General features: G+C 48.9%; 1 protein-coding gene across 1 annotated transcript in view; it reads right to left on the reverse strand.

Annotated features, from left to right (window-relative positions):
- The window catches only part of LOC141091667 (1-phosphatidylinositol 4,5-bisphosphate phosphodiesterase gamma-1-like), a 189775-nt gene that overhangs the window by 77253 nt on the left and 88046 nt on the right, over positions 1 to 24476 (reverse strand). Inside the window, exons 5-7 of the mRNA XM_073577350.1 lie at positions 14364 to 14448; positions 13529 to 13609; positions 6009 to 6043 (exon numbers count right to left, since the gene is read on the reverse strand). Of these exons, the coding sequence (XP_073433451.1) occupies positions 6009 to 6043; positions 13529 to 13609; positions 14364 to 14448 (201 nt within the window). The remainder of the gene's footprint in view (positions 1 to 6008; positions 6044 to 13528; positions 13610 to 14363; positions 14449 to 24476) is intronic.

Genomic DNA, 24476 nt, shown 5'->3' on the forward strand with positions numbered 1-24476 from the left:
CACCACTTGTCACTAGAAGCTTTGCTCACCACTACTCGTCACTAGAATGCTCTGCTCACCACCACATGTCACTAGAATGCTCTGCTCACCACCACCTGTCACTAGAAGCTTTGCTCACCACTACCTGTCACTAGAATGCTCTGCTCACCACCACTTGTCACTAGAAGCTCTGCTCACCACTACTCGTCACTAGAATGCTCTGCTCACCACCACCTGTCACTAGAATGCTCTGCTCACCACCTGTCACTAGAATGCTCTGCTCACCACCTGTCACTAGAATGCTCTGCTCACCACCACTTGTCACTAGAAGCTTTGCTCACCACTACCCGTCACTAGAATGTTCTGCTCACCACCACCTGTCACTAGAATGCTGTGTACGTCACATCCCTCATTAGAATGCTCTGTTTACTGTATATTCCTCGCTAGAATATTGCGTGTAATGCAGATTCCTCATTAGAATGCTCTGTGTACTTAATATTTATCAGTAAGATATATTCCCGCTAAAAAAACATTTCCTTGTGAGAGAAAGGAGTGCCCCTTTAGGGTGTGTGCACACGCAAGCGTTTTTTTTTGTGTTTTTCAAAAACGCGTAAAAAACGCTTAAAAGAAGCATCCCATTCATTTAAAAATCGCAGCATGCTCATTAATTTCACGGAAAAATCCGCATTTCTAACTTTTTTCTATGAGACTGGGGACGCTTTGGAAAAAACGCTTAAAAAACGCGCGTTTTCTGGGAAGAAGTCCGGTTTTCTGCATACGTGTGCACTGAAGGACTTACACACCAATGGTAGTGTGCTTTAATTGTAGCCCAGTGAGAAACCAGTACATATTAAAAATGGTCTCCAATCAGCACAGAGCTCACAGACATATAAAGTACATTTTGGTTAAGGTATAGCAGAGATGCCAGGTCATAAAGTGTCTGAATGTTAGTAGCAGTCATTCAATGGCAAAATTATGAAAATCCCATATTCACCACCAATAAATGGCAGAAAGACAGGCATAGAATAAAATGACAACAATGTTTATTACATAACAATTTTCACAAAATTCATATTAAACAAGGTAAGTACACAGAAATTAGCGCCATGGGTACATATAAAGGAACACTGAGGACAAAATTGTATAAAGGACTAATACCAATAATTTCTCCATGAGATAGGAAAAATTGAACAAAAAACTTCATCGCTATTAGATTAGCACCACAGAATATCAGAGGCATATTATCAGGAGATTATTTCTGTGAATCCACATAGATCTAAAACATTTTTTCAACTAGCTAATCTCCACATAATGAGAATTCATTGTATCCACAGCACTGCAAGCTCTAATGCTTCAGATCATGTGTATTTAATTGCTGCGAAAAGAAGCAGATGATGCAAGTCCAGAAAGGTGCGGGGAGTAGCCATTATTCAGATGCTTCGGGTGGTTCCTCTGGTTCTGAGTTAAAAGGTTTTTTTCCTTGCAATTCTTGTAAGGCGTGTGGTAACCATGTAAGGAGTAGGACCTTTGAAAATCAAGACGGATCCAGGGAATTTGACATTCGCAAGATGTTGACATGCACCACTAAGGGGGTAATCTACCATGCTCGTTGCCCTTGTGGGAAAATATACATAGGATTAACCACACGGGAATTAAAACTCAGAACCAGGGAACATGTAAGAGATATGGAGAAGGCGGCGACTATTGATGACTTGGAAGGGTTAAAAACTCTCCCTAGACACTTTAAACAATATCACAAGTGTGACCCCTCAGGTCTTAAGATCAAAGCTATTGACCAAGTATGTTTAGATAGCAGGGGAGGGAATCTCGGCAAGATCCTTGCACAAAAAGAGAGCCGATGGATCTATTTACTGGGTACCATGACTCCACAGGGTTTGAATGAAACTATGGGCTTCAGTGCGTTTTTATAGATGAATTAGTCCAATTTTCGAATCATCCATTTTTATGGATCCTGTTTTTAGTTGTGTGTTTTGTTTGTTAATAATTTTATTTAAAAAATTTTCATTATATTCAGCCTAGAGAATAACATCAGCATGCTGCATTCTTCCGGCAAATTATTCTATGGAAGATAGCTCCATCATCATTGAATTTTCTGGAGTTTGACAAGACTTCTCAATTTTGACTCATTTGCATAATAGTTGAATAACTGTTTGGTCTTTGAATTAATATAATCGGGCGCTGGGATAGTATATTTGGTGTTTTAGGCACTTTTGGTATCAAATTCTTGTATATGTAATTCTTGTTATAGTATGTCATTGATTCATATTAACGCAATTTTGTGCATAATTTGGTATTTAGGTGTTATAAATTCACGTTATATATGACATATTGTAATTAAAAACATATGATACATTATGGCTATAATATGGCTATACATATCTTAATGGTATTATATTTATACTAGCTGAAGAGCCGGGCGCTGCCCGGGCATAGTAACTAACTGTGGTTAGTTATAACAAATTATAATTATCCTCCATCCCATAGTCCCGTGCCCATATACCCATCACACATATCCTCCATCCCATAGGCCCGTGCCCATATACCCATCATACATATCCTCCATCCCATAGTCGAGTGCCCATATACCCATCACACATCCTCCATCCCATAGTCCCATGCCCATATACCCGTCATACATATCCTCCATCCCATAGTCCTGTGCCCATATTCCCATCATACATATTCGCCATCCCATACTCCCATGCCCATATACCCATCATACATATTTTCCATCCCATAGTCCAGTGCCCATATACCCATCACATATCCTCCATCCCATAGTCCAGTGCCCATATACCCATCATACATATCCTCCATCCCATAGTCCCATGCTCATATACCCATCATACATATCCTCCATCCCATAGGCCCGTGACCATATACCTATCACACATCCTCCATCCCATAGTCCAGTGCCCATATACCCATCACATATCCTCCATCCCATAGTCCAGTGCCCATATACCCATCATACATATCCTCCATCCCATAGTCGAGTGCTCATATACCCATCACACATCCTCCATCCCATAGTCCCATGCCCATATACCCGTCATACATATTCGCCATCCCATACTCCCATGCCCATATACCCATCATACATATTCGCCATCCCATAGTCCAGTGCCCATATACCCATCACATATCCTCCATCCCATAGTCCAGTGCCCATATACCCATCACATATCCTCCATCCCATAGTCCAGTGCCCATATACCCATCATACATATCCGCCATCCCATAGTCCCATGCTCATATACCCATCATACATATCCGCCATCCCATAGTCCCATGCTCATATACCCATCATACATATCCTCCATCCCATAGTCCAGTGCCCATATACCCATCACATATCCTCCATCCCATAGTCCCGTGCCCATATACCCATCATACATATCCTCCATCCCATAGTCCCATGCCCATATACCCATCACACATCCTCCATCCCATAGGCCCGTGCCCATATACCCATCACACATCCTCCATCCCATAGTCCAGTGCCCATATACCCATCATACATATCCTCCATCCCATAGTCCCATGCCCATATACCCATCACACATCCTCCATCCCATAGTCCCATGCCCATATACCCGTCATACATATTCGCCATCCCATAGTCCAGTGCCCATATACCCATCATACATATCCTCCATCCCATAGTCCCATGCCCATATACCCATCACACATCCTCCATCCCATACTCCCATGCCCATATACCCATCATACATATTCGCCATCCCATAGTCCAGTGCCCATATACCCATCACATATCCTCCATCCCATAGTCCAGTGCCCATATACCCATCATACATATCCGCCATCCCATAGTCCCATGCTCATATACGCATCATACATATCCGCCATCCCATAGTCCCATGCTCATATACCCATCATACATATCCGCCATCCCATAGTCCCATGCTCATATACCCATCATACATATCCTCCATCCCATAGTCCAGTGCCCATATACCCATCACATATCCTCCATCCCATAGTCCCGTGCCCATATACCCATCATACATATCCTCCATCCCATAGTCCCATGCCCATATACCCATCACACATCCTCCATCCCATAGTCCCGTGCCCATATACCCATCACACATCCTACATCCCATAGTCCAGTGCCCATATACCCATCATACATATCCTCCATCCCATAGGCCCGTGCCCATATACCCATCACACATCCTCCATCCCATAGTCCAGTGCCCATATACCCATCACACATCCTCCATCCCATAGTCCAGTGCCCATATACCCATCACACATCCTCCATCCCATAGTCCAGTGCCCATATACCCATCACACATCCTCCATCCCATAGTCCAGTGCCCATATACCCATCACACATCCTCCATCCCATAGTCCAGTGCCCATATACCCAAATACTATTTTTTTATGTTGCATTGAGATGTCTGTATATTATTTGTAGTCACATTATCCCTTTAGCTCACAGTATATGTGATTTTATCATTTACTGGCCACTCTATGGAGCCTTATTATTTTTTGTTTGCAATTAGTGCTCAATGTGGAGATTGGACCAGTTGAAAAAAATGTTTTAGATCTATGTGGATTCACAGAAATAATCTCCTGATAATATGCCTCTGATATTCTGTGGTGCTAATCTAATAGCTATGAAGTTTTTTGTTCAATTTTTCCTATCTCATGGAGAAATTATTGGTATTAGTCCTGTATATAATTTTGTCCTCACAGTGTTCCTTTATATGTACCCATGGCGCTAATTTCTGTGTACTTACCTTGCTGAATATGAATTTTGTGAAAATTTTTATATAATAAACATTGCTGTAAGTTTATTCTACGCCTCTCTTTCTGCCATTTATTGGTGGTGGATATGGGATTTTCATAATCATTATTGAGGTGGTGAAAAAAATATTCAGGACATTTGCTTGACAATGGCAAAATTAGTCTACTACCGTTCCTGTGGCAGATGTGATGTCCCAGCGACGAAGTTTCCTAAGTGATGGTTAGATGCAGTGCACAAATCACCGACTAATGACGTTTCCTATGTGCCTGATGGAGACAAGTCCGGAGCCGCTGCCAGCAGCTCCTGTGTGATCACCGACTAATGACGTTTCATATGTGCCTGATGGAGACAAGTCTGGAGCCGCTGCCAGCAGCTCCTGTGTAATCACCGACTAATGACGTTTCCTATGTGCCTGATGGAGACAAGTCCGGAGCCGCTGCCAGCAGCTCCTGTGTGATCACCGACTAATGACGTTTCATATGTGCCTGATGGAGACAAGTCTGGAGCCGCTGCCAGCAGCTCCTGTGTAATCACCGACTAATGACGTTTCCTATGTGCCTGATGGAGACAAGTCCGGAGCCGCTGCCAGCAGCTCCTGTGTGATCACCGACTAATGACTTTTCCTATGTGCCTGATGGAGACAAGACCAGAGCCGCTGACAGCAGCTCCTGTGTGATCACCGACTAATGACGTTTCCTATGTGCCTGAAGGAGACAAGTCCAGAGCCGCTGCCAGCAGCTCCTGTGTGATCAACAACCAATGACATCTACGATGTGCCTGATGGAGACAAGTCCGGAGACGCTTCTGGCACAGGAACAGGTTTAGGCCGCGCAAGCGGCTCAGAGCAGCCAGAGAAACATGCGGCCTGACAGTGTGGTGTTGGAAACGGCTCCTGGGATACTTTGGAGAAATCACCGAGAAACTGGTTCCACCACCAAATCAATGTGAGCAGAGAGTGGCACTCACCTGAGCAGACCACCGTGGCTGGGACCCCTGATCAGAGAACCCAGACCCCATTCTTAAATCTCCTCTCAGCAGTTCATCATTCCTGATGGTAACACTACAGCCTGACTCTATAGCTGCCGATACGCGGCACAGCTGAGTCTGAGCCACCCTCATTTGTTGTATGGTTGTGTCACTTTGTGTACCAGGCTCTTTCCGCCTCCCTGTTGTACATGGTGCAGATGTCATGGTGTCATTACTACATGCTGCAGGCGCAGATCTGACTCACCGTAATGGGAACGATAACTCCAGCTGCTCAATGATCTGCAATCAGAGGAAAGGAATGGAAATGTCATCTTTACAGTTTCCCCAACGCACAGACATCTCCCATAATATGCTGTAGATCCACCCATCACCCAGACTCCTCAGATACAGGCTCCTCCCCTAATCCAGACCCCGCACATCACCCACTCATCCTATAATCGACTCCACCCATCACCCAGACTCCTCAGATACAGGCTCCTCCCCTAATCCAGACCCCGCACATCACCCACTCATCCTATAATCGACTCCACCCATCACCCAGACTCCTCAGATACAGGCTCCTCCCCTAATCCAGACCCCGCACATCACCCACTCATCCTATAATCGACTCCACCCATCCCCCCAACTCCTCAGATACAGGCTCCTCCCCTAATCCAGACCCCGCACATCACCCACTCATCCTATAATCGACTCCACCCATCACCCAGACTCCTCAGATACAGGCTCCTCCCCTAATCCAGACCCCGCACATCACCCACTCATCCTATAATCGACTCCACCCATCACCCAGACTCCTCAGATACAGGCTCCTCCCCTAATCCAGACCCCGCACATCACCCACTCATCCTATAATCGACTCCACCCATCACCCAGACTCCTCAGATACAGGCTCCTCCCCTAATCCAGACCCCGCACATCACCCACTCATCCTATAATCGACTCCACCCATCACCCAGACTCCTCAGATACAGGCTCCTCCCCTAATCCAGACCCCGCACATCACCCACTCATCCTATAATCGACTCCACCCATCCCCCCAACTCCTCAGATACAGGCTCCTCCCCTAATCCAGACCCCGCACATCACCCACTCATCCTATAATCGACTCCACCCATCACCCAGACTCCTCAGATACAGGCTCCTCCCCTAATCCAGACCCCGCACATCACCCACTCATCCTATAATCGACTCCACCCATCCCCCCAACTCGTCAGATACAGGCTTCTCCCCTAATCCAGACCCCGCACATCACCCACTCATCCTATAATCGACTCCACCCATCCCCCCAACTCCTCAGATACAGGCTCCTCCCCTAATCCAGACCCCGCACATCACCCACTCATCCTATAATCGACTCCACCCATCACCCAGACTCCTCAGATACAGGCTCCTCCCCTAATCCAGACCCCGCACATCACCCACTCATCCTATAATCGACTCCACCCATCCCCCCAACTCCTCAGATACAGGCTTCTCCCCTAATCCAGACCCCGCACATCACCCACTCATCCTATAATCGACTCCACCCATCACCCAGACTCCTCAGATACAGGCTCCTCCCCTAATCCAGACCCCGCACATCACCCACTCATCCTATAATCGACTCCACCCATCACCAGACTCCTCAGATACAGGCTCCTCCCCTAATCCAGACCCCACACATCACCCACTCATCCTATAATCGACTCCACCCATCACCCAGACTCCTCAGATACAGGCTTCTCCCATAATCCAGACCCCGCACATCACCCAGACTCATCCTATAATCGACTCCACCCATCCCCCAGACTCCTCAGATACAGGCTCCTCCCCTAATCCAGACCCCGCACATCACCCACTCGTCCTATAATCGACTCCACCCATCACCCAGACTCCTCAGATACAGGCTCCTCCCCTAATCCAGACCCCGCACATCACCCACTCATCCTATAATCGACTCCACCCATCACCCAGACTCCTCAGATACAGGCTCCTCCCCTAATCCAGACCCCGCACATCACCCACTCATATTATAATCGACTCCACCCATCACCCAGACTCCTCAGATACAGGCTCCTCCCCTAATCCAGACCCCGCACATCACCCACTCATCCTATAATCGACTCCACCCATCACCAGACTCCTCAGATACAGGCTCCTCCCCTAATCCAGACCCCGCACATCACCCACTCATCCTATAATCGACTCCACCCATCACCAGACTCCTCAGATACAGGCTCCTCCCCTAATCCAGACCCCACACATCACCCACTCATCCTATAATCGACTCCACCCATCACCCAGACTCCTCAGATACAGGCTTCTCCCATAATCCAGACCCCGCACATCACCCAGACTCATCCTATAATCGACTCCACCCATCCCCCAGACTCCTCAGATACAGGCTCCTCCCCTAATCCAGACCCCGCACATCACCCACTCGTCCTATAATCGACTCCACCCATCACCCAGACTCCTCAGATACAGGCTCCTCCCCTAATCCAGACCCCGCACATCACCCACTCATCCTATAATCGACTCCACCCATCACCCAGACTCCTCAGATACAGGCTCCTCCCCTAATCCAGACCCCGCACATCACCCACTCATGCTATAATCGACTCCACCCATCACCAGACTCCTCAGATACAGACTCCTCCCCTAATCCAGACCCCGCACATCACCCACTCATCCTATAATCGACTCCACCCATCTCCCAGACTCCTCAGATACAGGCTACTCCCATAACCCAGACCCCCGCACATCACCCAGACTCATCCTATAATCGACTCCACCCATCACCCAGACTCCTCAGATACAGGCTCCTCCCCTAATCCAGACCCCGCACATCACCCACTCATCCTATAATCGACTCCACCCATCACCCAGACTCCTCAGATACAGGCTCCTCCCCTAATCCAGACCCCGCACATCACCCACTCATGCTATAATCGACTCCACCCATCACCCAGACTCCTCAGATACAGGCTCCTCCCCTAATCCAGACCCCGCACATCACCCACTCATCCTATAATCGACTCCACCCATCACCCAGACTCCTCAGATACAGGCTCCTCCTCTAATCCAGACCCCGCACATCACCCACTCATCCTATAATCGACTCCACCCATCACCAGATTCCTCAGATACAGGCTCCTCCCCTAATCCAGACCCCGCACATCACCCATTCATCCTATAATCGACTACACACATCACCAGACTCCTCAGATACAGGCTCCTCCCCTAATCCAGACCCCGCACATCATCCACTCATCCTATAATCGACTCCACCCATCACCCAGACTCCTCAGATACAGGCTCCTTCCCTAATCCAGACCCCGCACATCACCCATTCATCCTATAATCGACTCCACCCCTCACCCAGACTCCTCAGATACAGGCTCCTCCCCTAATCCAGACCCCGCACATCACCCACTCATCCTATAATCGACTCCACCCATCACCCAGACTCTTCAGATACAGGCTCCTCCCCTATTCTAGACCCCGCACATCACCCACTCATCCTATAATCGACTCCACCCATCACCCAGACTCCTCAGATACAGGCTCCTCCCCTAATCCAGACCCCGCACATCACCCACTCATCCTATAATCGACTCCACCCATGACCCAGACTCCTCAGTTACAGGCTCCTCCCATAACCCAGACCCCGCACATCACCCAGACTCATCCTATAATCGACTCCACCCATCACCCAAACTCCTCAGATACAGGCTCCTCCCCTAATCCAGACCCCGCACATCACCCACTCATCCTATAATCGATTCCACCCATCACTCGGACTCCTCAGAAACAGGCTCCTCCCCTAATCCAGACCCCACACATCACCCAGACCCTGCACATCACCCACTCATCCTATAACCGACTCCACCCATCACCCAGACTCCAAACATACAGGCTCCTCCCATAATCCAGACCCCACACATCACCCACTCATCCTATAATCGACCCCACCCATCACCCAGACTCCTAACATACAGGCTCCTCCCATAATCCAGACCCCGCACATCACCTACTCATCCTATAATCGATTCCACCCATCACCCGGACTCCTCAGAAACAGGCTCCTCCCCTAATCCAGACCCCACACATCACCCAGACCCCGCACATCACCCACTCATCCTATAATCGACTCCACCCATCACCAGACTCCTCAGATACAGGCTCCTCCCATATTCCAAACCTCGCACATCACCCACTCATCCTATAATCGACTCCACCCATCACCCAGACTCCTCACATACAGGCTCCTCCCCTAATCCAGACCCCACACATCACCCACTCATCCTATAATCGACTCCACCCATCACCCAGACTCCTCACATACAGGCTCCTCCCCTTATCCAGACCCCGCACATCACCCACTCATCCTATAATCGACTCCACCCATCACCAAGACTCCTCACATACAGGCTCCTCCCCTAATTCAGACCCCACTCATCCTATAATCGACTCCACCCATCACCCAGACTCCTCAGATACAGGCTCCTCCCATAATCCAGACCTCGCACATCACCCACTCATCCTATAATCGACTCCACCCATCACCCAGACTCCTCAGATATAGGCTCCTCCCATAATCCAGACCTTGCACATCACCCAGACTCATCTTATAATCCAAATTTATTGACTAATTCAGACTCCTCCCATAACACAGATTTCTCGCACCATTATTATTTCTCCCATCACATACTCAATTACACAGACTCCACTCACAATTTAAACTACACCCACTAATACACCACATGCTAGAGCGGACCCTCCAATCCCATCCCAAAGTACCACACAGATTTCTCTCATCACCTAGATCCATCCCATCACAGACATCTCCCACTACATAGAACCCTCATACCACACAGAGCCCTCTCACCACAGACTTCTCCCACTACACAGACCACTCAAACCATAGACTACACCCACTACAGACAACTCCCATCATACAGACATTTCCCACTACATAGACCCCTCCCATCATACAGACTTCTCCCACTACATAGACCGCTCAAGCCATAGACCACTCACCACTACACAGACCCCTCCCATCATACAGACTTCTCCCACTACACAGACTGCTCAAGCCATAGACCACTCCCGACTACACAGACCCCTCCCATCATACAGACTTCTCCCACTACACAGCCCGCTCAAGCCATAGACCACTCCCCACTACAGAGACCCCTCCCATCATACAGACTTCTCCCACTACACAGACCGCTCAAGCCATAGACCACTCCCCACTACACAGACCCCTCCCATCACACAGACTTCTCCCAATACACAGAGCCCTCCTATCCCACCACACAGACTTCTTCTACCACACAGACTACTCCCACAACAGACACTTCCCACCATACAAACCCCTCCCACTACACAGACCCCTCCCATCATACAGACTTCTCCCACTACACAGACAGCTCAAGCCAGAGACCACTCCCCACTACACAGACCCCTCCCATCATACAGACTTCTCCCACTACACAGACAGCTCAAGCCATAGACCACTCCCCACTACACAGACCCCTCCCATCATAAAGACTTATCCCACTACACAGACTGCTCAAGCCATAGACCACTCCCCACTACACAGACCCCTCCCATCATACAGACTTCTCCCACTACACAGACAGCTCAAGCCATAGACCACTCCCCACTACACAGACCCCTCCCATCACAGACTTCTCCCAATACACAGAGCCCTCCTATCCCACCACAAAGACTTCTTCTACCACACAGACTACTCCCACAACAGACACTTCCCACCATACAAACCCCTCCCACTACACAGACCCCTCCCATCATACAGACTTCTTTGTTGTGAGTTCATTTTCCCCTTCACTACTGAGGCCCGAGGAACTCCCTCTTCTGGTAAAGAAAGGTAGTGAGCCTGATTATCAAACACCTGAGTCTGATGATGATGACTGGCTGAGTGGAGTTACTGACTGGATATAAGGCTGCCGACGCCCTTCTGCCCTGCGGGTGATTTCTCTGTGGCATCCTTGGAGACCAGTCTGAATTCCTGCTCCTCTAAAGCTAAGTTTTCTGCTCGGCCTTTTGCATTTGTGCTTAGACTTTGTTTTGCTTTGTTTTTCTGGATTTCTGCCATTCCCTACTGGGGTGTGCTGAATTCCTTTAGCTCTGTCATCTGAAAATACCTGAGTGCTGATTTAGTTTTTGAAGCCTAGCTGCTTCAGGGTCTTTTTCATATCAGCTTGTTGGCTTATGTCTTTGATAGGGTTTTGGCAGATTGCAGACAGCAACCTTCCTTTCCTGTTCTGTTTAGCTAGCTTGGGCCCCATCGTTTGCTCAGCCTATCTTTCTATCTGTGTGAGTGTTTTTTCATCTTGCTTCACAGTCATTATATGTTGGGGGCTGCCTTTTACTTTGGGGTCTGCTCTGGGGCAGTTTAGATTTCCTTTTCTGTCTTTAGGCTATTTAGCGCTCCGGCTGTGATCGAGGGGTCTAGGGCATCGTAGGAACCCCCCACGGCTACTGCTAGTTGTGTTGATAGGTTCAGGGCTCTGCAATCTGATAGTTGCCAACTTCTCTGGTTTTCTGGACGTAGCTTCTATTTTTGTGTCTGCCTCCTACGGTGACTCAATCATACCACTTCTCCCAATACACAGAGCCCTCCTATCCCACCACACAGACTTCTTCTACCACACAGACTACTCCCACAACAGACACTTCCCACCATACAAACCCCTCCCACTACACAGACCCCTCCCATCATACAGACTTTTCCCATCACATAGACCCCTCCCACCACACAGTCCCCACCCATTGTACAGACATCTGGCAACTACATAGACCTTCCCATCACACAGGCCCTCCTATCACTTAGACTCCACCCAACACACAAACTTCTCTGTATAAATCCCTCCCATCGCATAGGCCCATCCTATCACACAGACTTCTCTCATCACCCAGCTCCTGGAGTCCCATGTAGGCTCTGCAGCCCCCCAGGACCCTTGAGGCACAGACATGCCAATTTTTAACTTTCTGCATTCAGAATGGTGGTGATTGGGATTGTGGCTGTACACTGGGCAGTTGTGGCGCCGGCCCAGCCTCCCCTGGACTTCCTGCGGCCTCTTTTCTATATAGGCCTCCAGTACACTGTGTATTTTTCTGTATTTTGTCCTTTGGTTCTGTCACTTCCTAATACACTGTGCTCTAAGATCTCTGCCTCCTGTCAGTGAAGGGCTAAATACAGCAGCAGCACCAATCTCTCTTTCCCTAATAGTCGTTACAATGTATCAGTGCAGATAATAGGCATTAGTCTGGAAGATCGCCTAGCCGGGTCATCACTGTACCGAATCCACAAGAATTAACTATTTACAGGTTATTCATACTCTGAGCATAAACACCAATGTCCCCATCCACTGACAGCAAGCAGAGGTAGAGCAATAGCAAGAAAGAATCGGAAGAAGTCTTTTACAAAGCTGGAAAACTTTTCAAGGTAATAGTGACAGAAACTTCAGCGATGGCAGACACTGGACTCCATGATTAAATATGTGCCCCCTCTGAATACGCCACATGTTGTTACTGGATGCCGGATTAGCAGACTGTCTGCGTTCTCCAGTATCTGCCATCTCTGTGTGATAGCTTGGTACCAACTGTGGCTCCCATGGACCAACAAACAGTCGCCCCGACGCTGGCAGTGGCACAATAACTAATTGTCAATGGAGGTAAATTAGCATTCAGCCTCGTTATCCGGGCAACGGACGAGCGTGAGCTCCGCTGCATCCTAATCCAGCAAACACTTACTGACTTCTGAGCGTCAAACATCAGGTTCTTGTAGAAAAGGATAAAGTGTTTGAAGCTGAGCTCACTCCGGGCCTCGATCTCCTGAGGGGAAAGGGGTGAGAGACAAAGGGTTAATACTACATATCATCATGTCTACAGGACCGGAAGGATCTGAGCTGCAGCTCTCTGCGCTCCTCCAGTGACCAGGAGCCTCTTGGCTGCTTCTCTAATCAGGGCTCTTGCTTGCTATGTCAGGTTAGGTGGACGGCCATGTCATGGTAGGTTTGCAGTTGTATCACACTCCTTCCATTTTTGAATGATGGATTGCACAGAACTCAGTGAGATGTTCAGAGCTTATGCTACTTTTTTTATGATCTATCCGTGGTTCATCTTTTCCACAACTTTATCCCTGACCTGTCTGGTGGGCTCCTTGGTTTTCATGATGTTGTTTGATCCCTAACGTTCTCACACAAACCTCTGAGGCCTCCACAGAACAGCTGTAGTTATACTGAGGAGAAATCACACCCAGGTGAACACAAAGTAATAATTGTGCAACTTTTAGGGGAAATTGGTCACTCAGGAATTTATTTACGGGCATCAGACTACGGGGGACTGAACACTAATACACTTCACAATCTACAGATTTACATTTTTAAAATATTTAGAAAATTATGTATCACTTCATTTACATTTCACAAACACTTGCTACATTGTGTTGGTGTCACATAAAATCCCAATAAAATACAATTTAGTTTGGGGGAGTAAAGTGAAAAAATGTAGAAACGTTCATGAGGCATGAAGACTGCATGGAAGCACTTTATACTCTGCACAGTACCAGGTCCCATTATGTTCTTACCTGTAACTTATCGCGCAAAAACCTCATATTAGGCACTCGGTAGTTGACTTGGGGAAGCAGCACCTTCAGATCCTTCAAGGAGACGCTACGAAGGAAAGACAAAGGGATTGTTAGATCTGATTGTCCCATGGTAAAATACAATCAGAAATGGGCAAATCTGCTCTCCTGGTCAGGAAATGTTAATTGGGAGCGACCTATAAATTGCTTATAATAATAATAATAATAATAATAATAATAATAATAATAATAGTGAGGCGCTTCACTTGAAGGGGTTTTACATTGAGAATAAATTGTTCCCATGTAAAAGAACATGGAAAAACAAACTTTTCAAACAGAATTTTAAAAAAATGTAGGAAGTTTCTGTTTTTTGGGCTTACATCCAATCCCTGGTCACTTCACTTCCTCTGTGCCTGTAAGCACGTCGCGTTGTGTCCACCATCCGACCTCTCCTGCTGTAGCTAAGAAAATGCAGGTGACGTCTGTAGATCAGTGGAGACCGGAGAGCGAGCATAACCCTGTGCATCTGTGCAAGCGGAGTGCGGTGGTCTCACTGCGGACGGGGGTCTGAGTATGGACCCTGTACTGACGAAAGCAGTGCAATATGCCAATAAAAGAGCTGCCATTACACAGACAGCGCTGCCCTATCCATATACTGCCTGTCTGCACTATGGCATAGAGATGTACTCCTCTAGACCCCTGAATTCTCTTACACAACCCCAGGTCCTTATCCAAAACCCTCTATCCCCTCCAGAACCATATAGACTCCTTCTGATTCCTTTGCTCGCCTACAGACATATCTGTACTACTCCACACTGTGATATAGTAATATGGCCGCTCTTCTCCTCAGTGTGATATAGTAATATATATAGTAATATGGCCGCTCTTCTTCTCAGTGTGATATAGTAATATTTATATAGTAATATGGCTGCTCTTCTTCTCAGTGTGATATAGTAATATATATATATATACACAGTATAGTAATATGGCTGCCCTTCTCAGTGTGATATAGTAATATATATAGTTGTAATGTAAAATGTCTGTAAGATCTGTATGTTAAAGTAAAGTATGATGTTTCTAGAACCTTCTAGAAATCTCCCATGCTACACACTGAGGAGACAAGCCTGTAATGTAGCTGCAACCCCCCCTCCTTATCAGCTCTGTGCTTGCTGGTAACATGAAACTGTCCATTTCCTCTCGCAGCCTTCCCCCCTGCAAGGGAAAGCATTGTTTTGTTCTGAAACCATGAAGCTTGAATACAGGTATAGGAAATATTAAAAGAAGCCTAGCGCGCACTTCGCTTGTGACAGAGATATGAAACTCACATTTCTGCAAAGGGCACGAAGCCAGCTTTCTAAACCCCTAAGTTTCACGATTCTCAGACTTCCAGAAATTGAGATATGGATTGCTCCCAAATGGAGTGTCCTATCTAGTGCATTCTGGATGTTTTCTTGTTGGGTTCGTTACACACTGGGAAACATGATACCCTTGGAGAGTTCATATGAGCTTCCCCCATTAAGATATGGTTATCATAACCTTTTTAGTTAAGTTATAACTGAGAGAGAAGGGGGGTTGGACCTCACCAGAACACCCATTTTGTGAGGTCACAGACCCTAGGCTATAGGTATTCCCTACCAAATTCCAGTCAGTTCAGCTGGAGTCCTCCTGCCAGAGAGACATACTGATGAGTGGGACCGTTTGGTTAAGCGCCCCTCCCCCAGCCACATGGTCTGCCTAATACCAACTATGCACATGTGTGTGTTACTTTCTGTTCTTTCATCCACTTTGTTTTATATTTGTACATATATAATGTCTCAACTTTATAGCAACTTTTATTTAAGTAATCACTGCCCGCATTCTTTTGGGAATAAATGATAACATCTATTAGCTCTGTCTCCATGCTCTAAGAAACGAACTATGCGCCTCTTTTAGATAATCGCTACTAATTTCAGGGGTTTGCCGCGGACCCTCTTAATTAACTCTTTGATTAAGTAAAGCGTGGCAGCGTGGTGTGCGCGGCTGGTGAGGCTAGCTGGCAGTACAGAATGGTCTTATATTGCTGAATGAGTGGTTGAGGCCACAGCATTGATAATTCCCTTACTGCAGTAGTCTAATTGCCCGTGCACAACAAGCAGCCCGTCCGGCGACTAATTATCCTAGGTGCAGTTCCCTGACTGAACTGAGGGTAAGGGGGCGCCGGAGAGCTGCGAGTTCCAAAGTGGAACTGAGAAAGTGGGACATACATAAATCCCCGCAGTTCTTGGAAGGTTGTTAGCAGTGGTGGGGCATCCAAAATACCCCCTGCGATAAACTGTTAGAGCAAGATTAGCTTGCTGTGTTTTTGCCACATGGTGCTAGTGGTGGGATAACTAAGATAAGCCCCCACTGTGCCTGTGATAGCCGTGTGCCGGCAGTGTGTCACGTCCCTCCGTCCGCTGACAAACCTGTGTCGGTGGTGGGATCGTGACCTATTGGTGGCACGGGGTCCGCTGTCCGTCGCAATTTGGCGGCAGCGGTCTGCTGTTCGTCACATATTGGTGGCAGAGTGGTGGGATAATCCTAGAGCATTAGTGATTTGGTTTGAACAATCATTCCTCTCACTAAAAACCTGCACGGTTCCTGCAGGGATCCTGCATCATAGGTTTTGGAGAACAGACTCAGTGGTTACTAGTCCTGAGATATTTTTGTGTACTTGCAAGTATTCCCTCCCTTCTTCTTCGTTTTTCCTTTCTATCTTTTATTTGGCAACCATGGCGGCAAAAGGAGAACACTGGTACAGACAGCAGAAAAAGGAAAACCTTGCTGCAGTATGCACGTACCGAGGCATTGAAGCCACAAGCAAAACCAGAGATCAATTGATCGTGGCTCTGGTGGAGCTGGACAACACCCAGAGTCCAGCGGGCGCAGAAGTTGGCCCAAGTGACAATGGGGCTGCAGCAGAGGCTCCACTCCTGAGCACGCTGGATCCCTACCTGCAAGTGGCCTTGGACGCACTCCATGCCGAAGACAGTGAGGGACGGGTGAGGCTGTTCCAGCAATATCGGCAGGAGGCCCGAGCCGAAAGAGAGGCTGAACGAGAAGCTCAGAGGGCCCATGAACTGGAGATGCTCCAGCGGGGATGGAATGCCCCCACAGCCCGAAGCAGTGAGCCCAGCAGCGTCCAGACTCCTAAACCCAGGCCAGAGCATTTTCCCGTGATGGAAAAGGATGGGGATTTGGACACGTTTCTGCGAGCCTTTGAGAAAGCCTGCCGACAGTACCGACTGGATAAGGTCCAATGGGCCAGATACTTGACCCCAGGGCTAAAAGGAAAAGCTCTGGAGGCGTTTGCTTCTCTGCTGTCAGAAGACGATGACTATGATGCCATCAAGCAGGCTCTGATCTCCAAATATCGGCTGACACCTGATATACAGAAAGAAGTTTCGGAACCTCCAACGTGGCCCACACGATAGCTATAGTGATGTGGTGCAAGGACTCAGGACCCACTTTGATCAGTGGATCCATGGTCTGTCCATTGATTCCTTTGAGCAGCTATGGGACCTGATGATCAAAGACCAGTTCCTGCATCTTTGCCCAGCTGAGGTCCGACAGTTCATCCTGGACAGCGAACTAGCGAATGCGGACAAAGCGGCGCAGATCGCCCACAACTATGAGGCCAACCGAAGCCAGAGACGTGGAGGCCAGTCACCACCAGCTGGAGAGGGGGTAAGCCTGCAACCAAACCCAGTGCCCCAGCTAGCCGTCCCTCCAGAGGCCCTGTCCCTGTTGCCAACACCAGGACTACTACTGATAGTCGCCAGTGTTTCAACTGCAATCGGACTGGTCACTTCCGTTCTTCCTGTCCGGAAATGCCGAAGAACCCCCCAGCCAAGGCCTCTGGGCCCAACGCCTCTGTTCTTTTGGTGGGAGGTGTGGTTGGGAGGATTGACGACAACATTCAACCTGTCCAGGTGGGGGCCCGTCTTGCTACAGGCCTCAAGGACACCGGGGCTGAACGAACCCTCATCCGTCCTTAACTGGCGGCCCCTGAAGAGTTTGTTGAGGGGAGAACCCTGACTGTCACCGGGATCGGGGGTACCCGCTGTCCCTTGCCAGTGGCCCAGGTATTCCTTGTTTGGGGTACTGGGTGCGGGGTGAGGGAAGTGGGAGTGTCTGAAAACCTGCCCACTGATGTCTTATTGGGGACTGACTTGGGGAGGATGGTTGCATACTATGTCCCTGACACTCTCCCACTATCTGATAATAAGGGTAACGTTAACCCTGGTGTTGATGATGATGATGATGATGGGAAACTGAATGTGTTACCTGCTATTGCCTTGATGAGTAATGATGCAACTAACAACCATTCTTTCCCCAGGAATGATGCTGATGTGAATGTACCAAAGCAATCTGATAACCATTCTTTTCCTAGGAATGATGATGATGATGATGATGATGTTGTTGTATCTGTGCTGACTGAACCTGTTAACCATTTCTTTGAAACGGTAGATGTGTCCACAGGTACCGAAGTGCTCAGCCCCGTCACTCTGCGGAGTGAGACGGCTGAGGAACCCCTGGCAGGAGCAAGCAACGGTGCTCAAGGAAATGAGGTGCATGGGGACCATGAGGAAGGTAATGCCATGCAACTGACCAGTGCCACCGAGTAAGGTAACTGGCCCATAAGTAGCACTGCTCCTGAAGTGTTGGGGGTGGATGGGGAGGTAGGGCCCATGGCAGCGCCGATTGGTGGGTCTGTAGAAATCCCCAGGGAGACAGCATACATAGCAGCTGTCACACGCAGTCAGAGTGCCCAGATCGCAGGTAGAGCCCTGCCTTCTGGACCCTCTTCTGCTACAGGAGAGACTGAACCAGAGGTGACCCCAGAGCCGGTTCCAGAGGGTCCCAGTAAGGAAGGAACCCTGACGTCACTTCTGGCAGCCTCCAGCAAGGAGTTCCAGGTTGCTCTGCACTCAGATGCAAGCTTGGAGAAATTGAGAGGTCTCGCCGAGACGCCCACCCCCGAGTCTGTCAAGGAGAGGGTGTTCTGGTAATGAGGAAGGTTGTACCGGGAGACAGTACCCGGAAATTCCCAAAAGGAGTGGTTGAGGGAAAGACAGCTGGTCGTCCCCCCTACAGTTCAGAACTGAGTTGCTGCGGATTGCTCGCTGGACACTTGGGGATCAGAAAAACAAAGGCACGGCTGTCTCAACACTTCTATTGGCCCAAGATGGGGACAGATGTAACACAATACTGCCACACCTGTAACACCTGTCAAAAAGTGGGTAAGGCGGGGCCTGCTCTTGGGTAAGGCGGGGCCTGCTCTTAAGGCTCCCCTTATTCCTTTGCTGGTGACAGAGGAGCCTTTCCAGAGAATCGCGGTGGACATTGTAGGCCTGCTGGCCATCCCCAGCAGCTCTGGAAAGCAATAAATTCTCACCGTGGTAGACTACGCTACCTGGTACCCAGAGGCAGTAGCTCTGTCTTCAACCAGGGCAGATAAGGTGGCTGACGCACTGGTGACCATCTTTTCAAGGGTAGGATTTCCCAGGGAGATGCTTACCGATCAAGGGACCCAATTCATGTCTCGCCTAGTGGAGGCTCTCTGTGAGAAAATGCAGGTGAAGCACCTGGTATCGAGTGCGTATCACCCACAGACTAATGGTTTGTGTGAACGCTTCAACGGTACCCTCAAACAGATGCTCCGCATGCAGGTTGAGACCCAAGGGCGAGACTGGGAGCGGTACCTCCCACACCTGCTGTTCGCTTACAGAGAAGTTCCGCAGGCCTCAACCGGGTTCTCCCCCTTCGAGCTCCTGTATGGCAGGCGAGTCCGGGGACCCCTTGGGTTGATAAGAGAATCCTGGGAAGATGAGCCAATCCCCACAGAAGTGTCCATCGTGGATTATGTCATGCGCTTCCATGACAAGATGCAGACCTTGACGCAGTTGGTGCATGACAACATGACGCAGGCTCAGGCTGACCAGAAGCACTGGTACGACCAGAACGCCCGGGAGCGGACCTACCAGGTGGGTCAAAAGGTGTGGGTGCTGGTCCGCGTACCAACGGATAAGCTTCAGGCAGCCTGGGAAGGCCCATACGTCGTCCACCAACAGTTCAACCCGGTCACCTACGTGGTCACGCTTGACCATGCTCGGGGTAGGCGCAAGGCCTTTCACGTCAATATGCTGAAGGCGTACCACGAACGTGAAGCTTGCGTCCTACCGGTCTGCAACCTGCCCGAGGATGGGAAGGAAGATCCCCTGCTGGCGCAAGCCAAGGCCAATGGGTCCATTGAGGACATGGAGATAAGTGGTTTGCTAACCGTATCCCAGCGGTCGCAGTTGGTGGAAACCCTGGAACCCTTCCGGGCCGTGTTCACCAACCGACCTGGGAGGACAGAGTTAGTGGGTCATGAGGTGGACACCGGGAATCACGCCCCACTACGGCGAACACCTTATCGGATCTCTGAGGAGGTGCAACAGGCCATGTGCCAAGAGATCAATGAGATGTTAAGGCTGGGGGTGATTCGACGGTCAAAAAGCGCGTGGGCTTCACCAGTAGTCCTCGTGCCTAAAAAGGATCGAGCCACCCGGTTCTGCGTGGACTACAGGGGGCTCAACGCCATCACAACCTCTGATGCCCACCCGATGCCGCGCATCGAGGATCTGCTTGAGCGGTTGGCGAAAGCAAGGTACATATCCATCATGGATCTGAGTCGGGGATACTGGCAGATTCCCCTGAGCCCTGAGGCGCAGGAGAAATCCGCCTTTATCACCCCCTTTGGACTGTACGAGTCCACGGTCATGCCCTTCGGCATGAAAAATGCCCCTGCCACTTTCCAGCGGATGGTCAAACCACCTGCTTCGGGGACTGGAGGAGTACGCGGTGGCGTACTTGGACGACATCGCCATCTTCAGTTCCACCTGGGAGGAACACCTTCAGCATCTCCAGGAGGGGCTCAAGCGTCTTCACCAGGCAAGCCTGACTATCTGGGAAAGTGCCAGATGGGCATGAGCGAGGTCCACAACCTGGGGCACCGGGTAGGCGGGGGTTCCATCAGTCCGGAGCCAGAAAAGGTGGACGCAATCGCGTCCTGGCCCACCCCCAGGACCAAGAAACAGGTGAAGTCCTTCTTGGGCACTGCAGGGTACTATAGGTGGTTTGTTCAAGACTATAGCGCCCTTGCAAAACCCTTGACTGACCTCACCAAGCAGAGGCTACCCCAAACAGTCAACTGGACAGATGACTGTGAGGCGGCCTTCCAAGCTTTGAAAGCACCCCTGTGCAGCTCTCCAGTATTGAGAGCAGTCGAGAGCAGTCGCCCGTTTCTGGTACAGACTGACGCCAGCGAGTTTGGCCTCGGTGATGTGCTCAGCCAGGTCGACTCGGGGAACCAGGAGCACCCCGTGTTGTACCTGAGCCGGAAACTTTTGCCGAGGGAAGTGGCATACTCGACCATCGAGAAGGAGTGTCTGGCCATGGTGTGGGCACTGCAACGTTTGCAGCCCTACCTGTATGGGCGCACCTTCACGATGGTAACTGACCACAACCCTCTGAGCTGGTTGCACACAGTGTCCGGAACCAATGGAAGGTTGCTCCGCTGGAGCCTTGCCCTTCAACAGTATGATTTTACGGTACAACACAAAAAGGGCAGTGAACATGGTAATGCCGATGGGTTGTCCCGCCGGGGCGAACCCGCTGAGGTGCTCATGGCCGATTACCGAGAGGTAATGCCTCCGTAACGCCCTCTAAAAGGGGGAGGTGTAATGTAAAATGTCTGTAAGATCTGTATGTTAAAGTAAAGTATGATGTTTCTAGAACCTTCTAGAAATATCCCATTGCTATACACTGAGGAGATGAACCTGTCATGTAGCTGTAACCACCCCTCCTTATCAGCTCTGTGCTTGCTGGTAACATGAAACCGTCCATTTCCTCTCGCAGCCTTCCCCCCTGCAAGGGAAAGCATTGCTTTGTTCTGAAACCATGAAGCTTGAATACAGGTATAGGAAATATTAAAAGAAGCCTAGCGCGCACTTCGCTTGTGACAGAGATATGAAACTCACATTTCTGCAAAGGGCACGAAGCCAGCTTTCTAAACCCCTAAGTTTCACGATTCTCGGACTTCCAGAAATTGAGATATGGATTGCTCCCAAATGGAGTGTCCTATCTAGTGCATTCTTGATCTTTTTCTTCTTGGGTTCATTACACTGGGAAACATGATACCCTTGGTGAGTTCATACGAGCTTCCCCCATTAAGATATGGCTATCGTAACCTTTTTAGTTAAGTTATAACTGAGAGAGAAGGGGGGTTGGACCTCACCAGACCGCCAATTTCGTGAGGTCAAAGACCCTAGGCTATAGGTATTCCCTACCAAATTCCAGTCAGTTCAGCTGGAGTCCTCCTGCCAGAGAGACGTGCCGATGAGTGGGGACGTTTGGTTAAGCGCCCTTCCCCCAGCCACATGGTCTGCCTAATACCAACTACGCACATGTGAGTGTTACTTTCTGTTCTTTCATCCACTTTGTTTTATATTTGTACATATATAATGGCCGCCCTTCTCCTCAGTGTGATATAGTAATATATATATAGTAATATGGCCGCCCTTCTCCTCAGTGTGATATAGTAATATATATAGTAATATGGCCGCCCTTCTCCTCAGTGTGATATAGTAATATATATAGTAATATGGCCGCCCTTCTCCTCAGTGTGATATAGTAATATATATAGTAATATGGCCGCCCTTCTCCTCAGTGTGATATAGTAATATATACACTCACTGGCCACTTTATTAGGTACACCATGCTAGTAAGGGGTTGGACCCCCTTTTGCCTTCAGAACTGCCTCAATTCTTCGTGGCAGAGATTCAACAAGGTGCTGGAAGCATTCCTCAGAGATTTTGGACCATATTGACATGATGGCATCACACAGTTGGCGCAGATTTGTCGGCTGCACATCCCTGATGCGAATCTCCCGTTCCACCACATCCCAAAGATGCTCTATTGGATTGAGATCTGGTGACTGAGGAGGCCATTTGAGTACAGTAAACTCATTGTCATGTTCAAGAAACCAATCTGAGATGATTCGAGCTTTATGACATGGCGCATTATCCTGCTGAAAGTAGCCATCAGATGTTGGGTACATTGTGGTCATAAAGGGATGGACATGGTCAGCAACAATACTCAGGTAGGCTGTGGCGTTGCAACGATGCTCAATTGGTACCAAGGGGCCCAAAGAGTGCCCAGAAAAAATTCCCCACACCATGACACCACCACCACCAGCCTGAACCGTTGATACAAGGCAGGATGGATCCATGCTTTCATGTTGTTTACGCCAAATTCTGACCCTACCATCCGAATGTCACAGCAGAAATCGAGACTCATCAGACCAGGCAACGTTTTTCCAATCTTCTACTGTCCAATTTCGATGAGCTTGTGCAAATTGTAGCCTCAGTTTCCTGTTCTTAGCTGAGAGGAGTGGTACCCAGTGTGGTCTTCTGCTGCTGTAGCCCATCTGCCTCAAAGTTCGACGCACTGTGCGTTCAGAGATGCTCTTCTGCCTACCTTGGTTGTAACGGGTGGCAATTTGAGTCACTGTTGCCTTTCTATCAGCTCGAACCAGTCTGCCCATTCTCCTCTGACCTCTGGCATCAACATGGCATTTCCGGCCACAGAACTGCCGCTCACTGGATTTTTTTTCTTTTTCGGACCATTCTCTGTAAACCCTAGAGATGGTTGTGCGTGAAAATCCCAGTAGATCAGCAGTTTCTGAAATTCTCAGACCAGCCCTTCTGGCACCAACAATCATGCCACGTTCAAAGGCACTCAAATCACCTTTCTTCCCCATACTGATGCTCGGTTTGAACTGCAGGAGATTGTCTTGACCATGTCTACATGCCTAAATGCACTGAGTTGCCGCCATGTGATTGGCTGATTAGAAATTAAGTCTTAACACACAGTTGGACAGGTGTACCTAATAAAGTGGCCAGTGAGTGTATAGTAATATGGCCGCTCTTCTCCTCAGTGTGATATAGTAATATATATATAGTAATATGGCCGCCCTATATGCCTCTACCTTGTGCCAGTCATTACACTGGCTACCCATCCACTCCAGAATTCAGTATAAACTTATTACCCTCA

The sequence above is a fragment of the Dendrobates tinctorius genome, unplaced genomic scaffold, assembly GCF_039654945.1.
Source record: "Dendrobates tinctorius isolate UK_male_01 unplaced genomic scaffold, ASM3965494v1 ptg000055l, whole genome shotgun sequence".
Classification (NCBI taxonomy): Eukaryota; Metazoa; Chordata; class Amphibia; order Anura; family Dendrobatidae; genus Dendrobates; species Dendrobates tinctorius.